Source organism: Anomaloglossus baeobatrachus, chromosome 3 (genome assembly GCF_048569485.1).
Source record: "Anomaloglossus baeobatrachus isolate aAnoBae1 chromosome 3, aAnoBae1.hap1, whole genome shotgun sequence".
NCBI lineage: Eukaryota > Metazoa > Chordata > Amphibia > Anura > Aromobatidae > Anomaloglossus > Anomaloglossus baeobatrachus.
The window spans coordinates 58841928-58869408 of NC_134355.1; the positions used below are offsets into that span (position 1 = coordinate 58841928).

At 48.9% G+C, this 27481-nt stretch overlaps 1 protein-coding gene across 1 annotated transcript in view; it reads left to right on the forward strand.

Annotated features, from left to right (window-relative positions):
• The first annotated feature begins 4969 nt into the window (after window positions 1-4969).
• The window catches only part of RHOQ (ras homolog family member Q), a 75857-nt gene continuing 53345 nt past the window's right edge, over window positions 4970-27481 (forward strand). The window contains exon 1 of the mRNA XM_075341439.1: window positions 4970-5416. Within this exon, the coding sequence (XP_075197554.1) occupies window positions 5275-5416 (142 nt within the window). The 5' untranslated portion in view covers window positions 4970-5274. The remainder of the gene's footprint in view (window positions 5417-27481) is intronic.

Below are 27481 nucleotides of genomic sequence, written 5' to 3' on the forward strand. Positions count from 1 at the left end.
ACTCACCTTACCCCGTGACGTCAGTGCTGTGCTGGCACGGTGTCCTCTTCTGCAGCTAATTGCGTCCTCCGATCAGCTGTTCTCCACTCCCATTGTGATCGCGCACGCTCCCACGGTCACAAGAGAGCAGAAGAAGCGAGGGCGCATGCGCCGCCCTCTCAGCTGCAAGAATAGAATAGCAGGGGGTAAAATGATCTTCACAAAGATGGTGCCGGAGATAAGCGCTATGTACAGGCGCCAACTTCGACACCATCTTACTGAAGAAATTAGTGAATAGTAAAACTAGCATAGAGAACAGAAAGAGGGAGGAACAACAGGCAGGGGGCGGGAATACATATGAATACCCACCCAGAGATTATCTGCTCCATTGCAGCTGCCACTCAAGCAGCTGCCAATTTTTTAAACTTTACTTTGTTGGATTTGAAAGCCTAAACATCCAAGCTGACCACTAAAGGTATGTATAGAATCAGCCTGATAGTGCCAGTATAGCACTGGCTTTAGCTTTATATACGAAAATCCTGATGATTGGTTCCCTTTAATGTGACCTTCTCTAAACTTTTGACTGCACATGTCCAACTGTTCAATATTTCAGTACTTTTTGCACAAAATTCACAACAGTTGTTTGATCCATAAATTGGCCAATAGATTTCATGATTCAATTAGAATTTGTATTACACAGTCCTCCACATCACACTGTTCACATTCTGACATCATGGCGACACCTAAAAATTGATCAGCAATACCGCGACATTGCAAGGCTTCAAGCAGACTGTTTCCTGACAGAAGTGGCCACTGAGCTTAGAGAGTCACAGAGTATCATCAGCAGGTTGCAACAGAGATACAGAGAGACTGGAAGAGTTCCAGAAAGGCAGAGGAGTGGACATCCTTTAGCCACATCCCACACTGATGACTGCTGCCCTTCAGAACTGGATGATGAATGCCACAGGCACATATATGGGAGGTGAGAGGCACCCAAGTGTCACGTCAAACCATTCAAAACCATTTACATTATTGTGGTCTGCGTGCTAGATGATCTCCAACGATACCTGACCACAACACCAGGTAGAGTCATCTACACTGGACAGGGGACCAGTGGGCCTCAGTGCTGGTCACTGATGAAAGTCAACTCACGCTGAGCAGAAATGATGGCCACCAACGATGTTGGAGACGTGAAGGAGAACGCTGTGCATCAGCCTCTGTTGTCACCAGACGAGCCTTTGGTGGTGATGATGTTGAAGTGTGGGCAGATGTATCTAGTCAATACAGAACGGCCCTACACTTTGTGAATGTTACAGTGACAGCCCCTACAACTGGAATAAAATCATTAATCCAGTCATTGCTCCTCTGCATGAACAACACAGACCTAATTTCATCTTTATGGTCGACAATGCTCCAGCTTATCGATGTCATAACATTAGAGAATGGCTGCTGGAGACTGAGGGACCTCAAGTGGAGCGGCTGCACTTTCTCCAGACCTGAATCCCATAAAAAACCTATGGGGATCACCTGAGTTGCCGTGTAGAGGCCGTAACTCTGTACCTCAGAACCTCAATGACCTGAGGGCCACCCTTCAAGAAGAGTGGGATGCCATGACTCTGCAGACAATAACTCCACTTGTGAACAGCAGGTTACATCATTGTCAGCTGTAATTGATGCATAAGGCCACAGGACAAGTTATTGAGACATTGACATTTTTTAGTGGGGTATATTCACATTCATATTCACAGTGTTGTTGGCTTTGGTTCCAAAATATTGTTTGAGATGAGGAAAGCACCATTGCAGGCTACTACTTACATGCCCTACTGTCATGATAAAATATCACTGTGGCTTTAACTTTTTACATAAATTGTATCTGAAAGCCAAATATCCCTAATTTTTTGTCAATAGTGTACATATGTGTGTGGGTATATAAACATATGTATGTATATATTGAAAAGACATATTTGAGATCTGTCAGAACTAATAAAAATGTAACAATATTTATAAACCTAAAATAAATAAATAAAACATAATGGTAAATTGCTGTCTTTTGGTTATTGTTTCTCTCCAACAAAATGGAAGAAAAGAAATTAAAAAAGTCCTCAAAATTATAATGATGAAAACAGATTGTATTGTAAATAAACACACAAAACAATGGACTAAAACAATAAAAAGTTTTGGCTATTGGAAGCTGGGGGTTGCAGGCCCAGAGATGCCCCTTGGTTGCCCCCTGAGATGCCCTTTGGTTGCCCACTGAGATTCCCATTGGTTGCCACTGAGATGCCGCTTGGTTGCCCCTGAGATGCCCTTTGGTTGCTCTGGAGATGTCCCTTGGTTGCCCCTCTGTTGCCCCCGAGATGCCCCTTGGTTGCAGGCTCTGAGTTGCCCCTTGGTTGCCTTTGAGATGTTCCTGAATTGCCCCTTGGTTGCCCCCTGAGATGCTCCTTGGTTGCCCCCTGAGATGCTCCTTGGTTTTCCCCTGAGATGCTCCTTGGTTTCCCCGAGATGCCCCTTGGTTGCCTTTGAAATGTCCCTTGAGATGTCCCTTGGTTGCTCCCTGAGATGCCCCTTGGTTTCCTCTGAGATGTCCCATGAGATGCTCCTTGGTTGCCCCCTGAGATGCCCCTTGGTAGCCCCGGGAGGCCCCGGAGATGCTCCCGGTTGCCCCTGAGATGCCCCTTTGTTGCACCCTAAGATACTACTTGGTTGACCCTGAAGATGCAGCTTGGTTGCCCCCTGAGATGCCCCTTGGTTGTCCCCTGAGATGCCATTTCGTTGCCCCCTAAGATGCTCCTTGGTCGACCCCTGAGATGCCCCTTGGTTGCCTCCTGAGATGCCCCTTGGTTGCCGGCCCTGAGATGCCCCTTGGTTGCCTTTGAGATGTTCCTGAATTGCCCCTTGGTTGCCCCCTGAGATGCTCCTTGGTTGCCCCCTGAGATGCTCCTTGGTTTCCCCGAGATGCTTCTTGGTTTCCCCGAGATGCCCCTTGGTTGCCTTTGAAATGTTCCTGAATTGCCCCTTGGTTGCCCCCTGAGATGCTCCTTGGTTGCCCCCTGAGATGCTCCTTGGTTTTCCCCTGAGATGCTCCTTGGTTTCCCCTAGATGCCCCTTGGTTGCCTTTGAAATGTCCCTTGAGATGTCCCCTGGTTGCCCCCGGAGATGCCACTTGGTTGCCCCCCCCAAGATATCCCCTTGGTTGCTCCCTGAGATGCCCCTTGGTTTCCTCTGAGATGTCCCATGAGATGCTCCTTGGTTGCCCCCTGAGATGCCCCTTGGTAGCCCCCGGGAGGCCCCGGAGATGCTCCCGGTTGCCCCTGAGATGCCCCTTTGTTGCACCCTAAGATACTACTTGGTTGACCCTTAAGATGCAGCTTGGTTGCCCCCTGAGATGCCCCTTGGTTGTCCCCTGAGATGCCATTTCGTTGCCCCCTAAGATGCTCCTTGGTTGCCCCCTGAGATGCCCCTTTGTTGCCTCCTGAGATGCCCCTTGGTTGCCGGCCCTGAGATGCCCCTTGGTTGCCTTTGAGATGTTCCTGAATTGCCCCTTGGTTGCCCCCTGAGATGCTCCTTGGTTGCCCCCTGAGATGCTCCTTGGTTTCCCCGAGATGCCCCTTGGTTGCCTTTGAAATGTCCCTTGAGATGTCCCTTGGTTGCCCCCGGAGATGCCACTTGGTTGCCCCCCCCCCCTAAGATATCCTCTTGGTTGCTCCCTGAGATGCCCCTTGGTTTTCTCTGAGATGTCCCATGAGATGCTCCTTGGTTGCCCCCTGAGATGCCCCTTGGTAGCCCCCGGAGATGCTCCTGGTTGCCCCTGAGATGCCCCTTTGTTGCACCCTAAGATACTACTTGGTTGACCCCTAAGATGCAGCTTGGTTGCCCCCTGAGATGCCATTTCGTTGCCCCCTAAGATGCTCCTTGGTTGCCTCCTGAGATGCCCCTTGGTTGCCCCCTGAGATGCCCCTTGGTTGCAGGCCCTGAGATGCCCCTTGGTTGCCTCCTGAGATGCTCCTTGGTTGCAGGCCCTGAGATGCCCCTTGGTTGCAGGCTCTGAGATACCCCTTGGTTGCCCCTGAGATGCCCCTTGGTTGCCCCCTGAGATGCCCCTTGGTTGCCCCCTGAGATGCCCCTTGGTTGCCCCCTGAGATGCCCCTTGGTTGCAGGCTCTGAGATACCCCTTGGTTGCCCCTGAGATGCCCCTTGGTTGCCTCCTGAGATGCCCCTTGGTTGCCCCCTGAGATACCCCTTGGTTGCCCCTTGGTTGCAGGCTCTGAGATACCCCTTGGTTGCCCCTGAGATGCCCCTTGGTTGCCTCCTGAGATGCCCCTTGGTTGCCCCCTGAGATGCCCCTTGGTTGCAGGCTCTGAAATACCCCTTGGTTGCCCCTGAGATGCCCCTTGGTTGCAGGCTCTGAGATGCCCCTTGGTTGCCCCCTGAGATGCCCCTTGGTTGCAGGCTCTGAGATACCCCTTGGTTGCCCCTGAGATACCCCTTGGTTGCCTCCTGAGATGCCCCTTGGATGCCCCCTGAGATGCCCCTTGGATGCCCCCTGAGATGCCCCTTGGATGCCCCCTGAGATGCCCCTTGGTTGCAGGCTCTGAGATACCCCTTGGTTGCCCCTGAGATGCCCCTTGGTTGCCTCCTGAGATGCCCCTTGGTTGCCTCCTGAGATGCTCCTTGGTTGCCTCCTGAGATGCCCCTTGGTTGCCTCCTGAGATGCCCCTTGGTTGCCTCCTGAGATGCTCCTTGGTTGCCCCCTGAGATGCTCCTTGGTTGCCTCCTGAGATGCTCCTTGGTTGCCCCCTGAGATGCTTCTTGGTTGCAGGCCCTGAGATGCCCCTTGGTTGCAGGCCCTGAGATGCCCTTGGTTGCCACCCTGCTGTGCGCACAGGCAGCAGCTGGCAGCAGGGACATGTGGCATCCCCTCTTCGCCCAGTGCGGCGGCAGGCTGTTTGCAGACGCTCCCTTGCTCAGCACATTCGCCGCCTGCACCCCCCACAGCCAAGCTAGGCTGAGACTGCAGCGCCGGAAAGTGCGGTGCCCTCACAAGTTGGGGGAGGGGGGACAAGTGCAGACTTTGGAAGAAATAATCTTATTTTACAGGGGAAGGAGGAGGAGGAGGCCGGCTCCGTGTGCGCCCGGCCGGCAGGGCAGTGTCGCCGGGAGATGCGCGCCACAAACTTCCCGGCAGCTCCATTGTGTCCTCTGTGCCACCATCGCCGGGGACTGGCACACACTTTTGGGGCAGCGCTGGAGGGCATGACATGCGGGGCATTCTCCCTAAAATGAGGAAGACCCATGGCGAACGGGAGTGGAAGTAGCATGCTGAAATGTGTGGTGGTGGGCGACGGGGCGGTGGGCAAAACTTGTCTTCTGATGAGCTACGCCAACGACGCCTTCCCGGAGGAGTACGTGCCCACCGTATTCGACCACTATGCAGGTACGTGCATTGGCGACCCCCAAACACTTTTTTGGGAGTCCGACAACTTTTTATCTTCCTACACGTAGTCGCACGCACTTCCCGTTGTCGCCGTAATATTTTGCCCCCGTTTTTTGCACTTTTGCGTCAAAAAGTCACATGATCATCGCGGTAACCTGTGAGGAGCCAATGACGTGATGGACTGTGGGCGGAATAAGCGTTCGGCGCCCGTCATGCCGTATTGTCCTCAGACTGGCTCATTTTTTTGTTTTTCCTCTTTAGAAATGCAGGATTGGTTGGTTGCTAAGCACAATGCTGACGGTTTCCTTTGATGGATGAGGCGCTGCCGGTGGCGGTCATCGTACGTGGGTGCAGGCAGCGTTTCTGACTGGTTGCCATTCTCTAACTGTAGGGGTGACGCTCTTGCCGGTGTTGGATTGATGGGAACAATTTCAACCAACCTGGATAATTGTTCTTCATCGTTGTACATAATCGCCCACAATTGACCTCATCTGCAAATAATTGTCTGGTCCATGGTTGCCGAAGCTGAGCCCTGCGCAACCGCTCTTGCCTGACGGAGGAGTCACCGGCGCCTCTTCAGCATTATATGTGTGTATCACCCCCAACCACGAGATCACACTGGTGGTGCCGCAGGTTGGAGGAGGTTTGCAGGGGCCTGGTTAGGTCTCCATGGACCACTAACATGGCCACTGGACCAGGGTCCTGCAAATCTTTTTGCCTAACTCTAGTCCTACAACTTTTTATTTCCAAACGCAGATCTGTGTGGTCTGACTCCCCACATAGATGAGCGCTGGGATTGGCAAAGTATCCATGTGTTTTCTCCAACTTCATCTGTCAGGTACAGTTGGGAGGTCTCCATACATATCAGATGTCCCACCATAATTGATGGTTTCCAACAACTTCGGTCCCTTCTGAGGTGGAGCTCTGAGTCTCCACCGCTGCTCCCATTCCCCTTCCAAGATCCAGCTTGGAGTCTTCACTGCTGCTGTAGAGTCCAGCCCCGATGCTCCCGGTGGCCTTCCAAGATCTAGCATGGAGTCTCCACCGCTGTTCCTGGGTACAGCACGGAGTTTCCATCCACCACTGCTCCCGGTGCCCTTCCCGGGTCCAGCACAGGGTCTCCACTGCTGCTCCTGGTACTCTTCAGGGGTCCAGCACGGGATCTCCACTGCTGCTCCCAGCACCCTTCTGGGATCCAACACAGGCTCTCCATCGCTGCTCCCAGTGCCCTTCTAGGGTCCAACACGGGGTCTCTACCGCTGCTCCTGGCACTCTTCTAGTGTCCAACATGGGGTTTCCACCACTGCTCCTGGTACCCATCTGGGGTCCAGCATGGGTTCTCTACCGCTGCTCCCGGTGCCCTTCCAAGGTCTAGCATGGAGTCTCCACCACTGCTCCTGGGTACAGCATGTAGTTTCCATCCACCACTGCTCCCGGTGCCCTTCCCGGGTCCAGCGCGCAGGGTCTCCACTGCTGCCCCTGGTACTCTTCAGGGGTCCAGCACGGGATCTCCACTGCTGCTCCCAGCGCCCTTCTGGGGTCCAACACAGGGTCTCCATCGCTGCCCCGGCGCCCTTGTAGGGTCCAACACGGGGTCTCTACCGCTGCTCCTGGCACCCTTCTAGGGTCAAACATGGGGTCTCTACTACCGCTGCTCCAGGCACCCTTCTAGGGTCCAACGTGGGGTTTCCACCACTGCTCCTGGTACCCGTCTGGGGTCCAGAATGGGTTCTCTACTGCTGCTCCCGGCGCCCTTCCTGGTTTCAACATTGAGTCTCTACCACTTCTCCTAGTGTCTGTTATTGTGTGCAGCGCTGATGTAACACCACCTACGCTGCAGCCAATCATTGAGGTTAGCAGTTTTGCCTGAGTTGACAACACTTTGCCTCCCAGTGCTGCTGAGTGATTGGCTTCAGTTATGTCGTCTTGTCATCAGCGCTGCTGACAATAACAGACACCAGGAGCAGCGGTGGAGACTCAGTGCGGAACCCGAGGAGGATGAGTAGAGCACAGTTTTGTTTTTTAAACAAACATCAACCAGTGAACAGGCGTTTTCCAGAACCGGACACCCCTTTTAAGCTAAAAATTAGGTTAAGGCTGCTTTCACACTAAGTTTTTTTAGCATGCGTCATGAACGCTTTTTTGCTGCAAAAGCGGATCCTGTTTTTGCAAAGAAAAAGGCATGCAAACACATGTTATTTTACAGGATCCTGCCACTTGAAGTTTATGGGCGGGCATTGGAGTCATGGGAACTGAATGTGATAGAATGGGAGCCGGCATCTGACAGCTGCGGTAAGCTGTAACCAAGGTAAATATCGGGTAACTAAGTGAAGTGCTTTGCTTGAATACCCGATTTTTACCTTGGTTACGAGCCTGAAGCTGCTAGGAGCCGGCTCCCTGCACATGTAACCAAGGTAAACATCGGGTAACTAAGAAGCGCTTTGCTTGGTTACTTGATATTTACCTTGGTTACGAGCGTCTGCCGCTCTCAGGCGCGGGAGAGAGGGAGGGGCGAGAGGGAGGGGCGAGAGGGAGGGGGAGAGAGAGACTGATCACGCCAGTCTGGTTTCTGGGCATGCTCAGTAGAGCAAGCAGTATCCTGTCTATCAGCATGCCAGCGTTCACATTAGTTTGCGTGCAGTATAGTCAGGATCCAGCAATTTGCAGTATTTGGACGCAGTTCAAAAACGCTACAAGTAGCGTTTTTGAAAAAAGTTAAACTACAAGTCACTGGATCCTCACTATAACGCACGCAAACGCATGTGAACGCAGGTTGTTGCGAGTCCATTGCAAATGCATTGAAATGAAAACGCATTTGCACTGGATCCGTTTTTGCGTTAAAAAAACGTTCATGACGCATGTTACAAAAACGTAGCGTGAAAGCCGCCTAAGATAACCTATTTTGGACATTTTGTCCAACAATTTGGTTGCTCGCAGGTCACGTTGGCACCCAGGAATCATTGGACTCTGTTGCAATGTGACAACACATCGTAGACCTAGATTTTCTGACGCTGGTCATAAGTCTCACGCAACTCGCTTGCTGCATACTTCAATGTGTGAGTTGTAAGATATCTGTCTGCGATTTGGCTTTTTTGAATATTTGTTTTCTTTTTTTGCAACAAAATCGCAGCTCTATAATAGCAGGCAAGTTGTGTACATATATGCCTATGAGGTTGTAAGTTTTGGGTAGGAGACCCATGGTCGGGTCAGGTGTTCTTGTCTGTATATGACCATCTGAACCCGGCATAAACCTACTAAAAAAAACATTTGGGCACATTTTGCTTTTCATATCCGGTATAACCCACTTAGTTTCGGAGCTGTATTTCTCAATACTGTGCATTCTTGTAGGCACCACGATTATTAGTAAACGTGCCCCTTACTGGACAAGACTTGTAGTTCGGCACTTCTTTCCATCATACATAAGACATGGTGCTTGTTGATTGTCACTAGAGAGGTTCTGCAGCAGCTGTGACCTGTGGGGTATGGTGCCACACGGCAGTGATTACAGCTCCTGAGCTGTCTCCTAGTTTCCCTGACATCCCACTCACATCACAATGGACCTGTTGTCTGCTCTCCGTCCCCACCCCTTGTTTTCCTGGAAAGCGGTGGAATCATCCATAAAGATAACTGTGATGCCAAGTGTCATCCCTGGTCCATACTCAGTAAATGTTTACTCTGCTGCTCTGTGGATGAGAATGGAGAGATATATTTTACATGTATACTGTGTCTGCCCGGCATCAATTCACATTACACTTTAACATCTATTTTACGGCTGCAAGATAGGGGCCCCATGGATCTACTGAACTGATCCTAGACACTATATTTATGGTAATGCATGTGGCCATATCATGGCTGTCTGAGCCTTGGGGTACGTGCCCACGATCAGGACCCAATGTGTCCTGGACATGGTGCGTCCTGACTTGCGGGGCCACGAGTCTCCTCAACAGGAGACCGCAGTTGCCCATGCCCACGATCAGGGTTCGGGGTGCTGTAGTCTCCCTTATGAGGATGCTTATGGCCTCCCTTATGAGGATGCTTATGGCCTCCCTTATGAGGATGCTTGTGGCCTCCCTTATGAGGATGCTTGTGGCCTCCCTTATGAGGATGCTTGTGGCCTCCCTTATGCGGATGCTTGTGGCCTCCCTTATGAGGATGCTTGTGGCCTCCCTTATGAGGATGCTTGTGGCCTCCCTTATGAGGATGCTTGTGGCCTCCCTTATGAGGATGCTTGTGGCCTCCCTTATGAGGATGCTTGTGGCCTCCCTTATGAGGATGCTTGTGGCCTCCCTTATGAGGATGCTTGTGGCCTCCCTTATGAGGATGCTTGTGGCCTCCCTTATGAGGATGCTTGTGGCCTCCCTTATGAGGATGCTTGCGACTCCGCAGCAAAGAATTGTCATGCTTGCGGCTCTGTAAGCCGCACCACTAGTCAGTTTTTGCTGCGGGCAGTACACGCACAGTGGGCATGGAATTTCTAGACATCCCATTCACTGTACTTGTACTGTACATTGCAGTGTTTTGGACCCAGCGAAAACACTCTGCACCCAGAACACTACAATCACTGATCGTGGGCACGTACCCATAGGCCTCCCATTCATGTGTCCAAAACTGATGAGCATTTTGACACTGAGCCTGTGCCAAAATCTGCATCAAAGCTTACTATCAATCTGCGTACAATGCACGTGACATGGATTGTAATGGCTCTTACACACACTGCACAGACCCCACTCATATCGGCCGCCTCGGCCTACAGTGCGTGTACAGGGGCCTCCCGATTAAAGATGAGCAAAGCAGCGGAAGTTCGGTTCAAAGGGTGCAGCAAAACCATACCTCCATGGGTTCAGACTTGGCCCAAACCCCAGTGGGGGTTGCACGCTACATCCGATCACGCTAAAAAAAATGCTGCATTAACACGCTGCAGATATGAAACTTCTTAAAATCTGCAAGGATAACGCTAAGTTCACACTTGCATTGTGACTGATGCAAAACAATCAGTCGTGTGACTGATGCAGCGGATGCATTGCAGATAGTGGCACAACTGATGTGACTGATGCTGAAAAAAAACGATCCGTTGTGTGTTGTGTGTGTGTGTGTGTTTTTTTTTTTTTTTTACTGTCTTACCAACGGCCGGCTTTTATAAACAATCAGCGGATCGCCCGGCAGCCGGCTGTGAACAATTAGCGGATCGCCCGGCAGCCGGCTGTGAACAATTAGCGGATCGCCCGGCAGCCGGCTGTGAACAATTAGCGGATCGCCCGGCAGCCGGCTGTGATCAGCTGATCGTTCACAGCCGCTGAAACTGAATTTACAGTCATCATGGTTTTTTACTGTGTGCACGCTCACAGTAATTAAAAATACGATCCGCACACAAAAAATGTTACACTCTGCGTTGCTCCCGCCTGACAGCTTTTGGTACCAAATCCATTCAAAATGGTGGTCCAACAACACAGACCCCCGAAACCAGGTTCTTGCTAGCGTTCCATGGCATTGATGTGTGTTGCATCCACATACATGCCTGTGCCTGGTCCTGCCGCTCTCCATACACTCTGCTCAGCGGCAGTACCAAGGGCGCTAACAAGTGGGAGTCACCCAATGATTTTTGGATTTTGTTGTGGGGGAAAGCTGTGAGCAGTTTTTGCCTTTGAGAATAGAAAAGGGTGGGGTGTGATGGGGGCAGTAATAGGACATATGAGGGGGAGGGGGAGTTGCTTTGGTGAAACCATTTCTTTAAGGCTATGTGCCCACGTAGCGTATTTGCATGCAGTTATGCTGCGATCTGCACCGCAGCGTAACTGCATGCGTCCTGAATCCCCAGCATAATCTATGAAGATTGTGCCCAATCCATGCCCACGTGGCATATTAGAATGCAGCACTTTCGTGCACTTTGCATGCAGCCCCGCTCTGTCTATGGGAGGGGCTGCACTCAGAGTGCATGAAATCGGCTTTTCATTACGGACTGTTTCTGCAGCGATCTGAAGCGCACGTGTGCTGTTCAAATCGCTGCAGAAATTTCTGCAGGGACAGAACGCAACGTGGGCACATAGCCTTACACCAAGGAAATGTGACTGTCAAAATTAAAGCAAAAAATTGCGGCTGGGGTACTTCTTAAATCTGTCGAGAAAAAGGTTGGAGACGACGTTCTTAGATATTTCTCGGTTCCATATTTTGGTCTGAACTTAGATCTCACTTCTTGGCTCATCTGAAACTTCCTCTTTCTAGGCTATATTAGGATGTGATACTCTGCACCATCGGCCGGGCCATCATGGGAAAGCTGAACAAGTGTATGACATCGAGCCAGCGTCCTCGCATACTGTGCATATGCCTCCGAATGTGCCAGGAACGCTGCAGCTGGCGGAGGGGCTTTTCTTGGAGTAAAGCGCAGCGTAGGTCTTTAGTTCCTATAAAGAAACCGAACAGTTGGAAGTAGATATATATATAAAGTGGACTTCCGCCACTGGGACAATATACAACAGGAAAGAAATGTATATGTGCACAATTATGGCTCCAGTGCAAAGGTTTTGATGGTCTCTTAGGCTACATGTGCACGCTGCGTTTTTTGTCGCGTTGTTGCTGCGTTTTTTTGCTGCAATTTTGTTGTCAGAACTTCCTGACATCCCATGAAAGTCTATGAGAAGTCAGATTTGCTATGCGCACATTGAAGTTTATTTGTCAGCATTTTTTTTGTCAAAAGTTTGTGACAAAAAAGATCCAGCATGTTCATTCTTTCTTTCGTTATTCTTTACATTTGTCACCCATTGAAATCAATGAGGGCATCAAAAATGCAAGGAAAAATGCATGCTATTAAATTGGTGCGTTTGGCATGCATTTTGCATCCGGTTTTGTCAACAAAAACGCAGCTCACCAACATAGTTCCAGAATGACAAAATCAATGCTGGAGTGATTTTGACATGCCGGTGTCCGTGTGTCGTGTCCGTGTGTCGGTGCTTTGTCATTGTCAGTGTGGTGCCCGTGTCCGTGAGTGTCTGTACCGTGTCGGTGCCTGTGTCAGTGTGGTGCCCGTGTCTGTACCGTGTCTGTGCCTGTATCAGTGTGGTGCCTGTGTCCGTGAGTGTCTGTACCGTATCATTGTCGGTGCCTGTGTCCGTGAGTGTCTGTACCGTATCAGTGTCGGTGCCTGTGTCAGTGTGGTGCCCGTGTCCGTGAGTGTCTGTACCCTGTCGGTGCCTGTGTCAGTGTGGTGCCCGTGTCATTGTCGGTGTCTGTCTCTCTTGCGCTCTCTCTTTCTCCCCAAGCAGTGCATACTCACCTATCACCGGCTGTCACACTGCTCCCCCGCCTCTCATCTTCTTCCCAACCCGCTCGTTAGCCTCATACATATTGACTCCTCCCCCGTCTGTGATTGGTTGCAGTCAGACGAGCCCCCATGCTGAGTGACAGCTGTCTGACTACAACCAATCACAGCCGCCGGTGGGCGTGTGTAAATCGTACAGCACTGAAGAGAGTCGCTCTATCAGTGGTGGAGTCCTCCAGCTGTCTCAGCAAACCACCCAAGTGACTGAAGTGAGCAGCGCGATCGGTGGTGCCGTCACTCAGGTGTTTGCTGTCACAGCTCGAGTCCTCCACCTGTGAGTGCACATCAGGTCACCACTGAAGTGAGCCACAGCTGGCGGACTCACTTGAGTGACGTCACTTCGTCACTTCAGTAGCGGCTTGAGCCGCAGTGAACCCAGCCATGACGTCATTGCTGCGACACCCGCCGTACGGCAGGACCCGTAGCTGTGACGTCAGGGGTTCACACTAGTTTATTCTGATTGCTGCGGCTCGGTCCACACTCACAGCTGGCAGCCATGCTGTATGACCGCTGGCTGTGACAGGACAGGGATTTGGCAGAGCTGGAAGCTTCGTGGGATCTCGTGTGGCTTACTTCGGACCTGGAGGGGTGTTTTGGGGGTTAATAAAGTGGTGAAAGAGGGTGGCTTTTTATTTTATTTCAAATAAAGGATTTTTTTGGCTGTTTGTGGTTATTTACTTTCACTTACAGTTTAGTGATGTGGGGTGTCTCATAGATGCATGACATCACTAACCTAGGGCTTAGTGGCAGCTATGGGTTGCTGCCATTAACTCCTTATTACCCAGATTGCCACCGCACCAGGGCAACGGGAAGAGCCGGGTCCAGCGCCAGAATTGGCACATCTTATGGATGCGCCACTTCTGGGGCGGCTGTGGGCTGCTATTGATAGGCTGGAAAGTGCCAAATAACGATGGCCCTTCCCACCCTAATAATATCAGCCCCCAGTTGTCTGCTGCACCTTGGCTGGTATTAGAAAAATGAGGGGATCCCACGTCATCATTTTTTTTTTTTTTTTTTTAATCAATCAAATAATTTAAAAAAAAAAAAAAGTGTGGGATCACCTCTATTTTTCATAACCAGCCAAGGTACAGCAGAGAGCTGAGGGTTGCAGCTGCTGCTGCTACTGTTTCTGTGCTGGATATGAAAAATGGGGGGGACCCCATGTTGTTAATTTTTTTGGGGTAAAAAAAAAAAAACAAAAAGAAAAAAAAAAAAGCTAACCAAGCTGGCTATCCCTCTATCAAGCTATTCTGTTATTTCTTTCTATGTGTTCTTTCTGTTCTTTCTTATAATATAATGCATATGTTCTTATTATCTATCCATCTAGCTATTCTTTCTATTTTTTCTATCTATCATCTATTCTAGCTATCTATCTATTATCCTTTCCTATCATATTTTGTATCTCCTTTAAAAAAATGCATTGACAAAAATGCACCAAAACCGTTGCAGAGGGGCATCTGGTAGTGATGAAGGACCAGGGGTCACAGGTCACACTGGTAATCCATGGACTCTAGACCGGGGTCTTGCGAACCTCTTAAATAAGATGCAAATAAGCTCTTATTTTTTTCATTGAAGTTAATGTTAAGAAGGAATTTTTATCCTTTTAATCAAAGGGCTTTCATAGGCTAGTTTCACACTTGCGTTGAACGGCATCCGTTGCATTGCGTTGTGTGACGGATGCAACGGATGTGTTGCATATAATGGCACAACGGATGCAACGGATCATACAAAACAGCTTTTTTTTTTTTTCCTTCTTTTAGTTTTACCGGCAGCAGACTATTGTGAACAATCAGCTGATTGCTCTCACATGCCGGCGGCCGGGCGCTCAGCTGATTGCTCTCACATGCCGGCGGCCGGGCGCTCAGCTGATTGCTCTCACATGCCGGCGGCCGGGCGCTCAGCTGATTGCTCTCACATGCCGGCGGCCGGGCGCTCAGCTGATTGCTCTCACATGCCGGCGGCCGGGCGCTCAGCTGATTGCTCTCACATGCCGGCGGCCGGGCGCTCAGCTGATTGCTCTCACATGCCGGCGGCCGGGCGCTCAGCTGATTGCTCTCACATGCCGGCGGCCGGGCGCTCAGCTGATTGCTCTTACATGCCGGCGGCCGGGCGCTCAGCTGAGAGCTCTCACATGCCGGCGGCCGGGCGCTCAGCTGATTGCTCTCACATGGCGGCGGCCGGGCGCTCAGCTGAGAGCTCTCACATGGCGGCGGCCGGGCGCTCAGCTGAGAGCTCTCACATGCCGGCGGCCGGGCGCTCAGCTGATTGCTCTCACATGCCGGCGGCCGGGCGCTCAGCTGATTGCTCTCACATGCCGGCGGCCGGGCACTCAGCTGAGAGCTCTCACATGCCGGCGGCCGGGCACTCAGCTGAACGTTCGGCCACCGAGAAACAAAATAAAGTTTCTGTGACTTTAAAAAAAAAAAATGCGCATGCGTAGTGAAAAAGAAAGGTTTTTCTTTTTCACTTGAAACTTTCCTTGAGAAAAATCCGCAGCGTGCGCACACATTTTTTTTTTTTCCATAGGTTTTGCTGGGAAATGTCTGCAGAAAGATTTAACACCTTTCTCAAGAAATTTCCGCAGCAAATCCGCGGGTAAAACTGTCTAGTGCGCACAAAGCCTAAGTCCATGTTCTTCTGATCCCCCTGCCATCTTGCATATCCAGCTCGACAGATGCTCGCTGTTCTATGTACCTTCCAGCAAGTTCAGCTCTGCTGCATCAACACCTCTGGTCCGTGCTGCTGACCCTGACATCACCAGAAATACAAGAACTTCAGCACAAGAGAAAACTTGAGAGAATTAGAGATATCAGTAGTTGATGAAGACCTAAGGGTTCATGAACGTAGAACTGATTCTTGGGAATATGCCCTGAATCAGCAAGTTTGAAATTTAAAGACATAACAGAAATATTGATAGCAAGGTGTGACTTGTCGTGTATGGTGGTATTTAAAGAGAACCAACCACCAGAATTTTGCGATATGAACTAAATGCAGTGCCGTACAGGCACTAAGATGCTGATTTCAGGCATACCTGTTATAGAAAGATCGGATGCTTGGTTGATGAAACATCTATAATCAAAGTTGCAGACGTGTACTGCACTTTGATTGATGGGTGCAACGGCGGCGGGCCTTTGTGGTTCAGGTCTTTGGCGTTTATTCTTCCTCGGGCATCCTTCATCCTCCTGGCTTTCCCCCTTTTTTTTTATTTGCATATTGTGCCATGCCGCCATTGCTGCAGTTGGCTGCACTTGCGCATTGCCACCATAATTCTGTCTTTATTAAAATAGTGCCGGAGTCCGTGCATGTGCATATCCCGATCTCCGGCGCCAATTTATTGAAGACACTGCGGTGAAGCCTATGAGCGGCAGGGCCGCATGCACAGATGCTAAAACAAAAAAAAACTGGACAGACTGATGCCTTTCATGCTTGTCACCAGTGTCCGCATAAACTCTCTGGCGACATTTGGCTGAAACAAAACACTATGGATTAGATCCAGAAGGACCCCACTGCTGACACAAAAAAGCTAGACTGCAGTTTGCCAAAATGTATGTGAGTAAGCCAAAATCCTCCTGGGAAAGTTTCTTGTGGACAGATGAGACCAAAATAGAGCTTTTTGGTAAAGCACATCATTCTACTGTTTACTGAAAATCGAATGAGGCCTAGAAAGAAAAGAACACAGTACCTACAGTCAACTATGGTGGAGGGTCAGAGATGTTATGGGGTATATTTACTGCCTCTGGCAGGAAAGGAATTTTTTTTTGTGTTACAATAAACACAAAGGAAATTAACATATCTGTAACACAAATGTGTAATTGTAATAATCTTCTGGGAGAAATACTTCTTCATTTTCTGGAACAATTTCAAAAGTCCAACGCTTTCTGCCATGACTGCAAAATTTTTTAAATTATTATTTTCACATATTTTATTCCCTCTGTACTATCCACTGCAATGCCACAATATTGCAGTATAAGTGAAATTAGGGCTGCTTCTCACTTGCGAGTTTCTCGCAGTAGTAGAGCAATACGAGAAAATCTCGCATTGGAATCGGACACGTTAGTGAATGATTCAGCTCTCATTTGCGATTTTTTTTTTTTTTTTTTTCTCAGTCCAAATCGGACTGAGAAAAAAAATCGCAGCATGCTGCTTTTTTGCGAGCTTCTACTGCGAGTCTCTCGAATGCAAGTCTATGGGAGCGTGTAAATAATCGGATATCACGGGACGGCACTCACACCATCCTAGTGACATCCGATTTTCTAAATACATTTCTCGCATGTTTCCTAAAACACTGGAAACGAGTGATGTCTCACAATGTCTGTCAATCTCTGTTCTCTGTCAGTCGGTCTCTCCCTCTTGGTCTCTATTCTCTCTCTGTCGGTCGGTCACTATCTCTGTCCCTCACGTTCTGTCCATGTCGGTCTATCCCTCTCCCCCCCCATCTCTCATACTCACAGTTCCCTGATCACCAGCGCGGCACTGCACGGCGATCACACTGCTCCGGCGGCTTCTCCTCTTTTGAAAAAGCCGGCCGCTCATTATTCAATCTCGTATTCCCTGCTTTACCCGCCCACTGGCACCTATGATTGGTTGCAGTCAGACACGCCCCCCCCAGGCTGAGTTACAGCTGTCTCACTGCAACCAATCACAGCAGCCGGTGGGCGTGTCTATGCTGTGCATTAAAATAAATAATTAAAAAAAACGGCGTGCGGTCCCCCCCAATTTTAATACCAGCCAGATAAAGCCATACGGCTGAAGGCTGGTATTCTCAGGATGGGGAGCTCCACGTTATGGGGAGCCCCCCAGCCTAACAATATCAGTCAGCAGCCGCCCAGAATTGCTGCATACATTAGATACGACAGTTCTGGGACTGTACCCGGCTCTTCCCGATTTGCCCTGGTGCATTGGCAATCGGGGTAATAAGGAGTTAATGGCAGCCCATAGCTGCCACTAAATCCTAGATTAATCATTGCAGGCGTCTGAGACACCCCCAATGATTAACTTGTAAATTAAAGTTAATAAACACACACAGTGAAAAAATCCTTTATTTGAAATAATAAACAATAACAAAAACCCTCGTTCACCACTTTATTAAGTACCCAAAAAACCCATCCATGTCCGGCGTAATCCACGGAGGTCCCACGTCGCTTCCAGCTCTGCTACATGAAGGTGACAGGAGCTGCAGCAGACACCGCCGCTCCTGTCACCTCCACGCAGCAACTGAGGTGAGAAGCGCGATCAGCTGAGCTGTCACTCAGATTACCTGCGGACACCGCTGGATCCTCCAACAGTGACAGTAAGTCGCCCGAGTGACAGCGACGAAGTCACAGGTGAGTTGCGGTCATGGGGGGGAGGATCCAGCTGGCCGCGGGTAGCCTGAGTGACAGCAGCGCTAATCGCGCTGCTCACTTCAGTCACTCAGGGGATTAGCGGTCATCGGTGAGTCCTTCACGGGTGACCGCTAATCAGGAAGCGACACAGACAGAGCCGCGGCATGACAATGAAGTCGGGTGAAGTTCACCCGAGTTCATTCTGATCGTGCGGCTCTGTCTGTGTCTGCTGTCATCTGCTGTTCAGCTCTGCTACATGGCTGTCTGTGGCTGCTGTCAGCGGCCATGTAGCAGCGCTGAATGGCAGATGACAGCTGCTGAGAAAAAAAGGATTACACACGCATTGCACGCGCATTGCAATCATGAGAAAAATCTCAGGATCACAGTGCAGTTGCATTGCACTCTGACTTAACGTGAACTAAAATCAGCCGAGTTTTTTTCAGCCAACTCGGACCGATTTTACTCGCATAGATGTGTTTCCAGCCTTACTGATATCCTGTGGCTAGAGTTCATAAGAGTACAAAATGGGTGTGATGGGGCCTTCAATAGGCACCTAGCAATTGACATGCAATCGAGCCAATTAATTTCTGTTGTTGACAGCGGCTTTTAAGTGGTTAAACAGCAGTGATAGGAGCGATCACTGGTTGCTGCTGTTAGAGGCAGATGTTGACTGTAATTGCTTAGGCTGCTTTCACACTGTTTTTTTTGCTGCAAAAGCGGATCCTGTTTTTGAAAAGAAAAACACATGCAAACGCATGTTATTTTGCAGGATCCTGTCACTTTAAGTTTATGGGCGGGCATTGGAGTCATGTGATCGGGAGTGAGGGGAACTGAACGTGATAGACTGAGAGTCGACATCTGACAGCTGCGGAGGCTCGTAACCAAGGTAAACATTGGGTAACTTGCTTGGATACCTGTTATTTACATTGGTTACGAGCGTCTGCAGCTGCTAGGAGCAGGGCTGCCTGCTCCCTGCACACGTAACCAAGATAAGCATCGGGTAACTGAGCCCGCGGTTACCCGATATTTACCTTGGTTACGAGCGTCCTCTGCTCTCAGGCGGGGGAGAGAGGAGGGAGGGGGAGGGGGGTGGAGAGAGGGAGGGAGGGGGAGGGGGGTGGAGAGAGGGGGGGAGGGGGGTGGAGAGAGGGAGGGAGGGGGAGGGGGGTGGAGAGAGGGAGGGAGGGGGAGGGGGGTGGAGAGAGGGAGGGAGGGGGAGAGAGGGACTGATCACCCGAGGCTGGTTTCTGGGCATGCTCAGTAGAGCAAGCAGGAGTCTGTCTATCAGCATGCCAGCGTTCACATGCGTTTGCATGCAGTATAGTCAGGATCCAGCAATTTGCAGTATTTGGACGCAGCTCAAAAATGTTAGTAGTAGCGTTTTTGAAAAAAGTTAAAAAACTGCAAGTTGCTGGATCCTCACCATAACGCACGCAAACGCAGGTGAGCGCATGTTGACTCGAGTCCATTGCAAATGCATTGAAATGAAAACGCATTTGCACTGGATCCGTTTTTGCGTTAAAAAAACGTTGATGACAAATGTTAAAAAAAAAACGTAGTGTGAAAGCAGCCTTACTTGCTTCATACGCCCCCATTGATTTGATCTGGTTATGAAGATTTAAAGGGGTTGACCACTACTTTTACATTGATGGCCTATCCTTATGCGGGCGTCACACGAGACGATCTATCGTGCGATGCATCGTCGGGGTCACTGTTTTCGTGACGCACAACTGGCATCGCTTGCGACGTCGTTTCGTGTGACACCTCTGAGCGACGCTGAATCGGTCACAAATCGTGAGTCGTGTACACGTCACTTATTTTTAAAAATAGTTTATTTTTCATGACGCCGGTTGTTCATCGTACCCGGGGCAGCTCACATCGCTCCGTGTGACACCCCGGGAACGATGAACACAGCTTACCTGCGTCCCGCGGCAGCCGCCGGCTATGCAGAAGGAAGGAGGTGGACGGGATGTTTACTTCCCGCTCATCTCCGCCCCTCCCCTGCTATTAGCCGGCGGCTGTGTGACGTCGCTGTGACGCCGAATGTCCCTCCCCCTTTAGGAAGTGGATGTTCGCTGCCCACAGCGAGGTCGCTCGGCAGGTAAGTACGTGTGACGGAGGTTAACGACTTTGTGCGACACGGGCAGCGATTTGCCCGTGACGCACAAACGACGGGGGCGGGTACAATCGATCGTGCAATCATGCAATAGATCGTAACGTGTGACGCCTGCATTAGAATAGGTCATCAATGTCTGATTGACCGGGGTCCAACACTCCACACCCCCCCACTGATCAACTGGTCTTGGTCCCGACACCTGGAATTGCTCATTCCCAGCACTGCTCTGTCTTCTAATAGCGGCCGGGTACTGCACATCCACCTCCCATTCTAATCAATAGGAGGCGGATGTGCAGTCCCTGGCTGCAGCCGCTATAGAAGATGGTGCTGAGCCAAAGCTGAGCATTTCCGGCTGCTGGGACCGAGAACAGCTGATTGGTGAGGGTGCAGGCCGATCAGACATTGATGACCTATCCTAAAGCTTGCTTTACACGTTGCAATTTCGCATACAATATCGTATGCGATTTGCAACGCCCCCATTGTATGTGCAGCACGTTCAATTTGTGGAACGTGCCACACAAACGATTAACCCCCGTCACACATACTTACTTTCCATACGACCTCGATGTGGGCGGCGAACGTCCACGTCCTGGAGTGGGAGGGACGTTTGGCGTCACGCGGCAGCCGGCCAATAGAAACGGAGGGGCGGAGCTGAGCGGGACGTAAACATCCCGCCCACCTCCTTCCTTCCGCATTGCCGGCCGGGAGACGCAGGACGCAGGTGAGATCTGTTCATCGTTCCCGGGGTGTCACACACTGCGATGTGCTCTACCCCGGGTACGATGAACAATCTGATGTTCAATTTGTCAGGAATGAACGACGTGCATGCGATGAACGTTTTTTTCGTTCAATCGCAATTGCACGTACCTGTCACACGCTACAACATACCTTACGATGCCGGATGTGCGTCACTTACGACGTGACCCCGCCGACACATTGTAAGATATCTTGTAGCGTGTAAAGCGGGCTTAAGGACAGGCAATCAATGTTAATGTAGTGGACAACCCCTTTAAGATCTGACCAGATGAAAATGTTCATTCACCTCCTAATAAAGGTATTGCTGTCCCCCACCTTGTGCCCAATTCTACCGAACTCTTGTAGATCCGCACCCGTCCTTACAAACCCATTCTACTCCAAGGCGTTACACAAGGCTGACAAACAATCATATATAATGGATAATAAAGCTTTTGCTTGAAATTAGAAAATAATGCAGATTAACCCAGAAGTGTCTTCACCAGCGGAGCCAGGCTTTTCTATTACGCCTTTGCTCCTTTAAATGCCGGGATATTAACTGATTTTGTCTTATTTGTTAATTTTGTGACATTGTGATGACGCTGCGTTGAGTCAGTCGGTGACTCAGAGAAATGGTCACATAAGCCGTATGATCACACACAACATTGGGGACAAAAATAACTCCAATGCAGACATTTCTAATTGACTAGATGGAAAAACAATTGCGTTCACTTTATAATTCTGATCAAATTTGTGTCTCATTTTATAGTTTACAATCCTTAAAAGATATGCACACTTACAGGATTTTTACATATTTTTGTGTATTTTGGGGTAGCTTTTTTTTTTTTGCCATTGTGATTTAGTCAAAATATTGAATCCCTCGCCTTCTACAGCCTGTATGTGTCACAGTACATGAGATTGAGTTACCGGTGAAACATTCAGTGAGCGGAGTTTACAAGCATGATCTTTTATTCTTTAACTTTTTTTGGCTGTAACATAAGTGTAGTTGAAGCGGCGGTGGCGGGGGTGGTAGCCATATACGAGCGTGGAAAGTTCAGCACCCCCGGCATGCTGCTTTTAATTTAGAGGGGTGTGTGTGTGTGTGTGTGTGTGTGTGTGTGTGTGTGTTGGGGTTGTTTCTTTAGTTACCTCTCAGCCGGTCATGTTACACTTTTCCACTGGTTCATGGGAGTCACAGATAAGTATGACAGACACCCTCTTAAAGGGAACCTGTCAGGTCCAATATGCACCCATAACCATGAGCAGTGCTGGGTGCATATTGCTAATCCCTGCCTAACCATCCCTGTATACAGTAGCATAGATAAAGAGATCTTTAGAAAAAGTATTGCTAAAGATCTTTTACTGTATGCTAATGAGCGCAGGGACTAGTCCCCTGGGCGTTCCCCGGCCAGTCGCCCCTCATTAGCATGTTGGTACACCCATGTGGACATGCTATCATGGTAATGAATATGCAGCGTCACACGATGATCTCACCTCTCCGTCGCCATATGCTGGATTTCGGCTCAGTTAGGCAGGGATTATAGATATGCACCCAGAACTGCTCGTGGTTCTGGGTGAATATTCCACCTGACAGATTCCCTTTAACAACCAGGCAGTCTTTACTGGTCACAACACTGATGAGCAGGAGGCAGCCGGCAGTACACTTCATTTTATCTTCTGTATAACACAGCGGCACAAATACAGCACTTACTGGCGACGGCACTTTCTTGTGAACAGTAAGTTACAGTGAAACTGTCAGATGCACTATGCATTCAGAACCACGAGCAGTTCTGGGTGCATATTGCTAATCCCTGTATCTAGTAGCATTGATAAAGAGATCTTTAGAATAAGTATTTCTAAAGATCCTTCATGATATGCTAATGAGAGAGAGGACTAGTCACAAGGGCGTTAGTTCCCCTGACTAGTCTGCCCTCTTAGCACGCCCACAGGGGCGTACTAACATGCTTTTCAATGCCCATTGCCCAGCGTCATCAGCGGTGACTCACGTACTTGTGTGTGTGTTGTCATAGCTTCAGAATGCTTGGCGTAGGGTCAGTGCGCATGATCAGAAGTCCCAGCACTTCTGGTCATGCGCACTGACCCTAAACCCGGCGTTCTGAAGAGGTGATGACGCTGGGCAGTGGACATTGAATAGCAAGATAACACGCTCCTGTGGGTGCTAAGAGGGGAGACTAGTAAGGGGAACTAACGCCCTTGTGACTAGTCTGTGCTCATTAGCATATCATAAAGGATCTTTAGAAATACTTTACCTGCTACCAGATACAGGGACAGTTAGGCAGGGATTATCAATATGTACCCAGAACTGCTCGTGACTCTGAGTGCACATTATACCTGACAGGTTCCCTTTAAGCTAGTCCTTCTTCCCAAGGCACTGGAACCCACAGGTCAATGTGTTTCGCTGGGTTCCCTGCCCACCACCACAGACTGTGATCCCCTTCAAGGCTCGCTCCTAGGGCTGCTATATTTTCTGTGCATCCTCAGCCGGGCAGCCCCCGCACTTCACCGGGTCCCCCAAACCTGAGCAACACTGGACGCTGTCAGTTCTGTGTCTTTCTCTTTTCAGGTCAACTCCAACCTGCCGCCTTTACGATCGCGGTCGCCTCAATCCGTTTCCTTTTGCAGGTTCTTGCTGCTCTCCTCTCTAGTGTCCCCCACAGCAGCACAGCACTCGCTCCACTCTGCTACATCTGACTTCTTCACTACTACCCCTAGCTAACTAAACCAGGAAATATTCCACACTAAACCACTTCCACTGTGGGACGGACTCCTCTCATTAACCCTCTCAGCCCTGTCCTATATCTGAGACCTAAGCTTCCCCTTCAAGTTCAGGAGCCAAGGACCAGTGACACCTACTGGTGTCTGGTAGCACAGCACCTAAAGACACACATGGCGACTATATACATCTATTAGGCTGCTTTCACACTACGTTTTTTTAACTTGCGTCATGAACGTTTTTTTGCTGTAAAAGTGGATCCTGTTTTTACAAAGAAAAACGCATGCAAACGCATGTGTTATTTTTCAGGATCCTGTCACGTGAAGTATATGGGCGGGCATTGAAGTCATGTTATCGGGAGTGAGGGGAACTGAATGTGATAGACTGGGAGCCGGCATCTGACAGCTGCGGACGCTGGTAACCAAGGTAAACATCTGGTAACTAAGCGAAGTGCTTTGCTTGGATACCCGATATTTACCTTGGTTACGAGCGTCCGCAGCTGCTAGAAGTCGGGCTGCCTGCTCCCTGCACACGTAACCAAGGTAAACATCGGGTAACTAAGCAAAGCGCTTTGCTTGGTTACCCGATATTTACCTTGGTTACTAGCGTTCGCCGCTCTCAGGCGGGGGAGAGAGAGAGAGGGGGGAGAGAGAGACTGATCACGCCAGGCTGGTTTCTGGGCATCCTGTCTATCAGCATGCCAGCGTTCACGTACGTTTGCGTGCTGTTTAGTCAGGATCCAGCAATTTGCAGTATTTGGACGCAGCTCAAAAATGCTACAAGTAGCGTTTTTGAAAAAAGTTAAAAAACTGCAAGTCGCTGGATCCTCACTATAACGCACGCAAACGCAGGTGAATGCATGTTGACGCGAGTCCATTGCAAATGCATTGAAATGAAAACGCATTTGCACTGGATCCGTTTTTGCGTTAAAAAAACGTTCATGACGCATGTTAAAAAGACGTAGTGTGAAAGCAGCCTTACTAATACACATGTGCAATGTCATCATTCATGTCTTTTGGAGGGGGGGTACACAATCGTAGGTCACCCTCTTACATGGTCCTAAATCGGCTTGGAGAAGTTATGTAGTTAGAGAAGTTGATAAAAAAAAAAGCTTCAATTTGATCACTGGATTATATATAACCTACAATGCTATTTATTGTGAGAAAAGCATCCGGCCCTTTTCTGAATGAGTCCACTATCTGCCATTACTACCTTTTTGCTTTTGTTCCCATTTTTCATGAGCTGAACTGAGTGTGTTCACATGTTGCTTTTTTACTGCAGTTTTATTTTTTATTTTTTTTTGCATGTTTTTTTCGTTTTATGCAAATTAAAAGCCAATAGAGCAGATTTTGCTGCAGAAAAAAAAGAAACCTGTGAGCATGGCCTAAGTTGTAAGACTTTTTTTCTATGTACAAAAGGCTTTTTTTTTTTGTTCTCTCAAATATTGTTCACAAACTTGTCTAAATCTATTAGTGAGCGCTTCTTCTCTTTTGCCGAGATAATCCATCCACCTCACAGGTGTGACATATCAAGATGCTGATTAGACAGCAGGATTATTGCACAGGTGCGCCTTAGGCTGGCCACAAGAAAAGGCCACTCTAAATAGTATTGGGTGGGGTCAGAAAACCAGTGATCTGATGTGACCACCATTTGCCTCACACAGAGCAGCTCCTCTCCTTCACATAGTTGATCAGGTTTTTCTTGTCCTGTGGAGTGTTGGTCCACTCTTCTTCAATGGCCAGAGTCACACTTATGCATATCTCACGCGAGTCTCGCATCGCATCTCCCGGCACGGCCTGATGCTCTTTTTACAGGAGTGTATCAGCTGCATAGAAATACATGCAGCCGACCCGCTCCTATCAGGAGAGTGTGCGGCCATGCCAGGTGATGCTATGCGAGACTCGCGTGAGATATGCATAAGTGTGACTCTGGCCAATGGCTGTGTGAAATTGCCTACGGGACAGCTCGAAATAGCCGAGCGCTGTACTCTGCTTCCTCCGCCAGTCACCTAGCCCAGTGTTCCTCAACTCCACTCCTCAAGAGCCACCAACAGTGCATGTTTTCAGGATTTCCTTAGCATTGCACAGGTGTGGGAATCATCACCTGTGCAGGTAACTGAATGATCACCTGTGCCTTGAGGGCTGGAATTGAGGAACGCTGGCGTAGCCAATGACCGGTGCGGCGGTGTGCATGCCCGACCTGCAGAGCCATGTTTTCCTGGGATAGGGAATACAGAGGAACCTTGGATTTCGAGCATATTTGGTTTCGGGACTGCGCTCTTAAACCAAGTTACTCTTATATCAAAGCGAATTTTCCCATAGGAAATTATTGAAATGCAGACAATTCGTTCCACAACCCAAAAATATTTACTGTAATTAGACAAACCTATTACAGTAATACAAAATGTACGGTGTTCATATACAATTATTACACTACACTAATACAAAATACTGTGCAGTAAAAAACATAAAAAAACTGTTCTTTCACTTACCATATAATTGTTGGTGTGCGAGAGGTACATTATAGAGAACAATTTTTGTATAAATATGACTCCCTTTTATTCCAGTACAATACAGAAAAACACCCCCAATCTATTCTCCCCATAATAAGGGCAGAACTTAGCCAAATGTGGGGTAGGAATACTGCCCGGGCAGATTACAGTACAGGCAATGTGCTGCACTGGTGAGCAGAAATAAGTACAGTGGAACCTTTGGATTACGAGCAGAATTGGTTCCGGGACTGTGCTCTTAAACCAAGTTACTCCTATATCAAAGCGAATTTTCCCATAGGAAATCATTAAAACACAGACAATTCGTTCCACAACCCAAAAATATTTGCTGTATTTATACAAACTTATTACAGTAATGCAAAATAATGTCCTGCATTCATATAACATTATCACAGTGCACTAATACAAAACACTGTGCAGTAAAAACATATAAGACATTAAACTGCACACTAGCTTCCTATAGAATTGTTGGTGTGCGGGAGATACAGTACAAGCAATGTGCTGCACTGGTTAGCAGAAATAAAGTACAATACTGTATCCACACATGCAAACTGATAGACGTGCCATATAGTATATACTGTACCGTACAATGGTATACTGTATACAGTACATATGGACAGAAAATTACCTCCAGATCGGGTTAGAGTGCGGTGAAAGGACAGAACCGGAAGTGAGCACGGTGAGGATTTGTCCTTATTGTAAATCATTGCTCTTAAACCAAGTTACACATTTGTAAAAAGCTTTGCTTGTTTTGCAAAACGCTCTCAAACACCAAGTTACTCTTAATCCAAGGTTCTGCTGTACAATACTGTATCCACACATGCAAATTGATAGACATGCTATAAAGTATATACTGTACAATGGTGACCTCCAGAGCGGGTCAAAACGCGGTGAAAGGACAAAACCGGAAGTGTGCGCTGTGGGAATTTGCTCTTCTTGCAAAGCATTGCTCTTAAACCAAGATACAAATTTTCAGAAAGCTTTGCTTGTCTTGCAAAACACTCTCACACCAAGTTACTCTTAATCCAAGGTTCTACTGTACTGTATTCACAAATACAAATTGATAGACATGCTATATAGTATATACTGTACTGTGCAATGGTATATTGTATACAGTACATATGTACAGAAAGTTACCTCCAGAGCGGGTCAGAGCGCAGTGAAAGGACAGAACCGGAAGTGTGCACGCTGAGGATTTGCTCTTATTGCAAATCATTGCTCTTAAACCAAGTTACGAATTTTGCTTGTCTTGCAAAACTCTCTCAAACCAAGTTACTCTTAATCCAAGGTTTCGCTGTACTTTTAATCTCGGGAAAGATTCCTTTGAATTGATGAAGT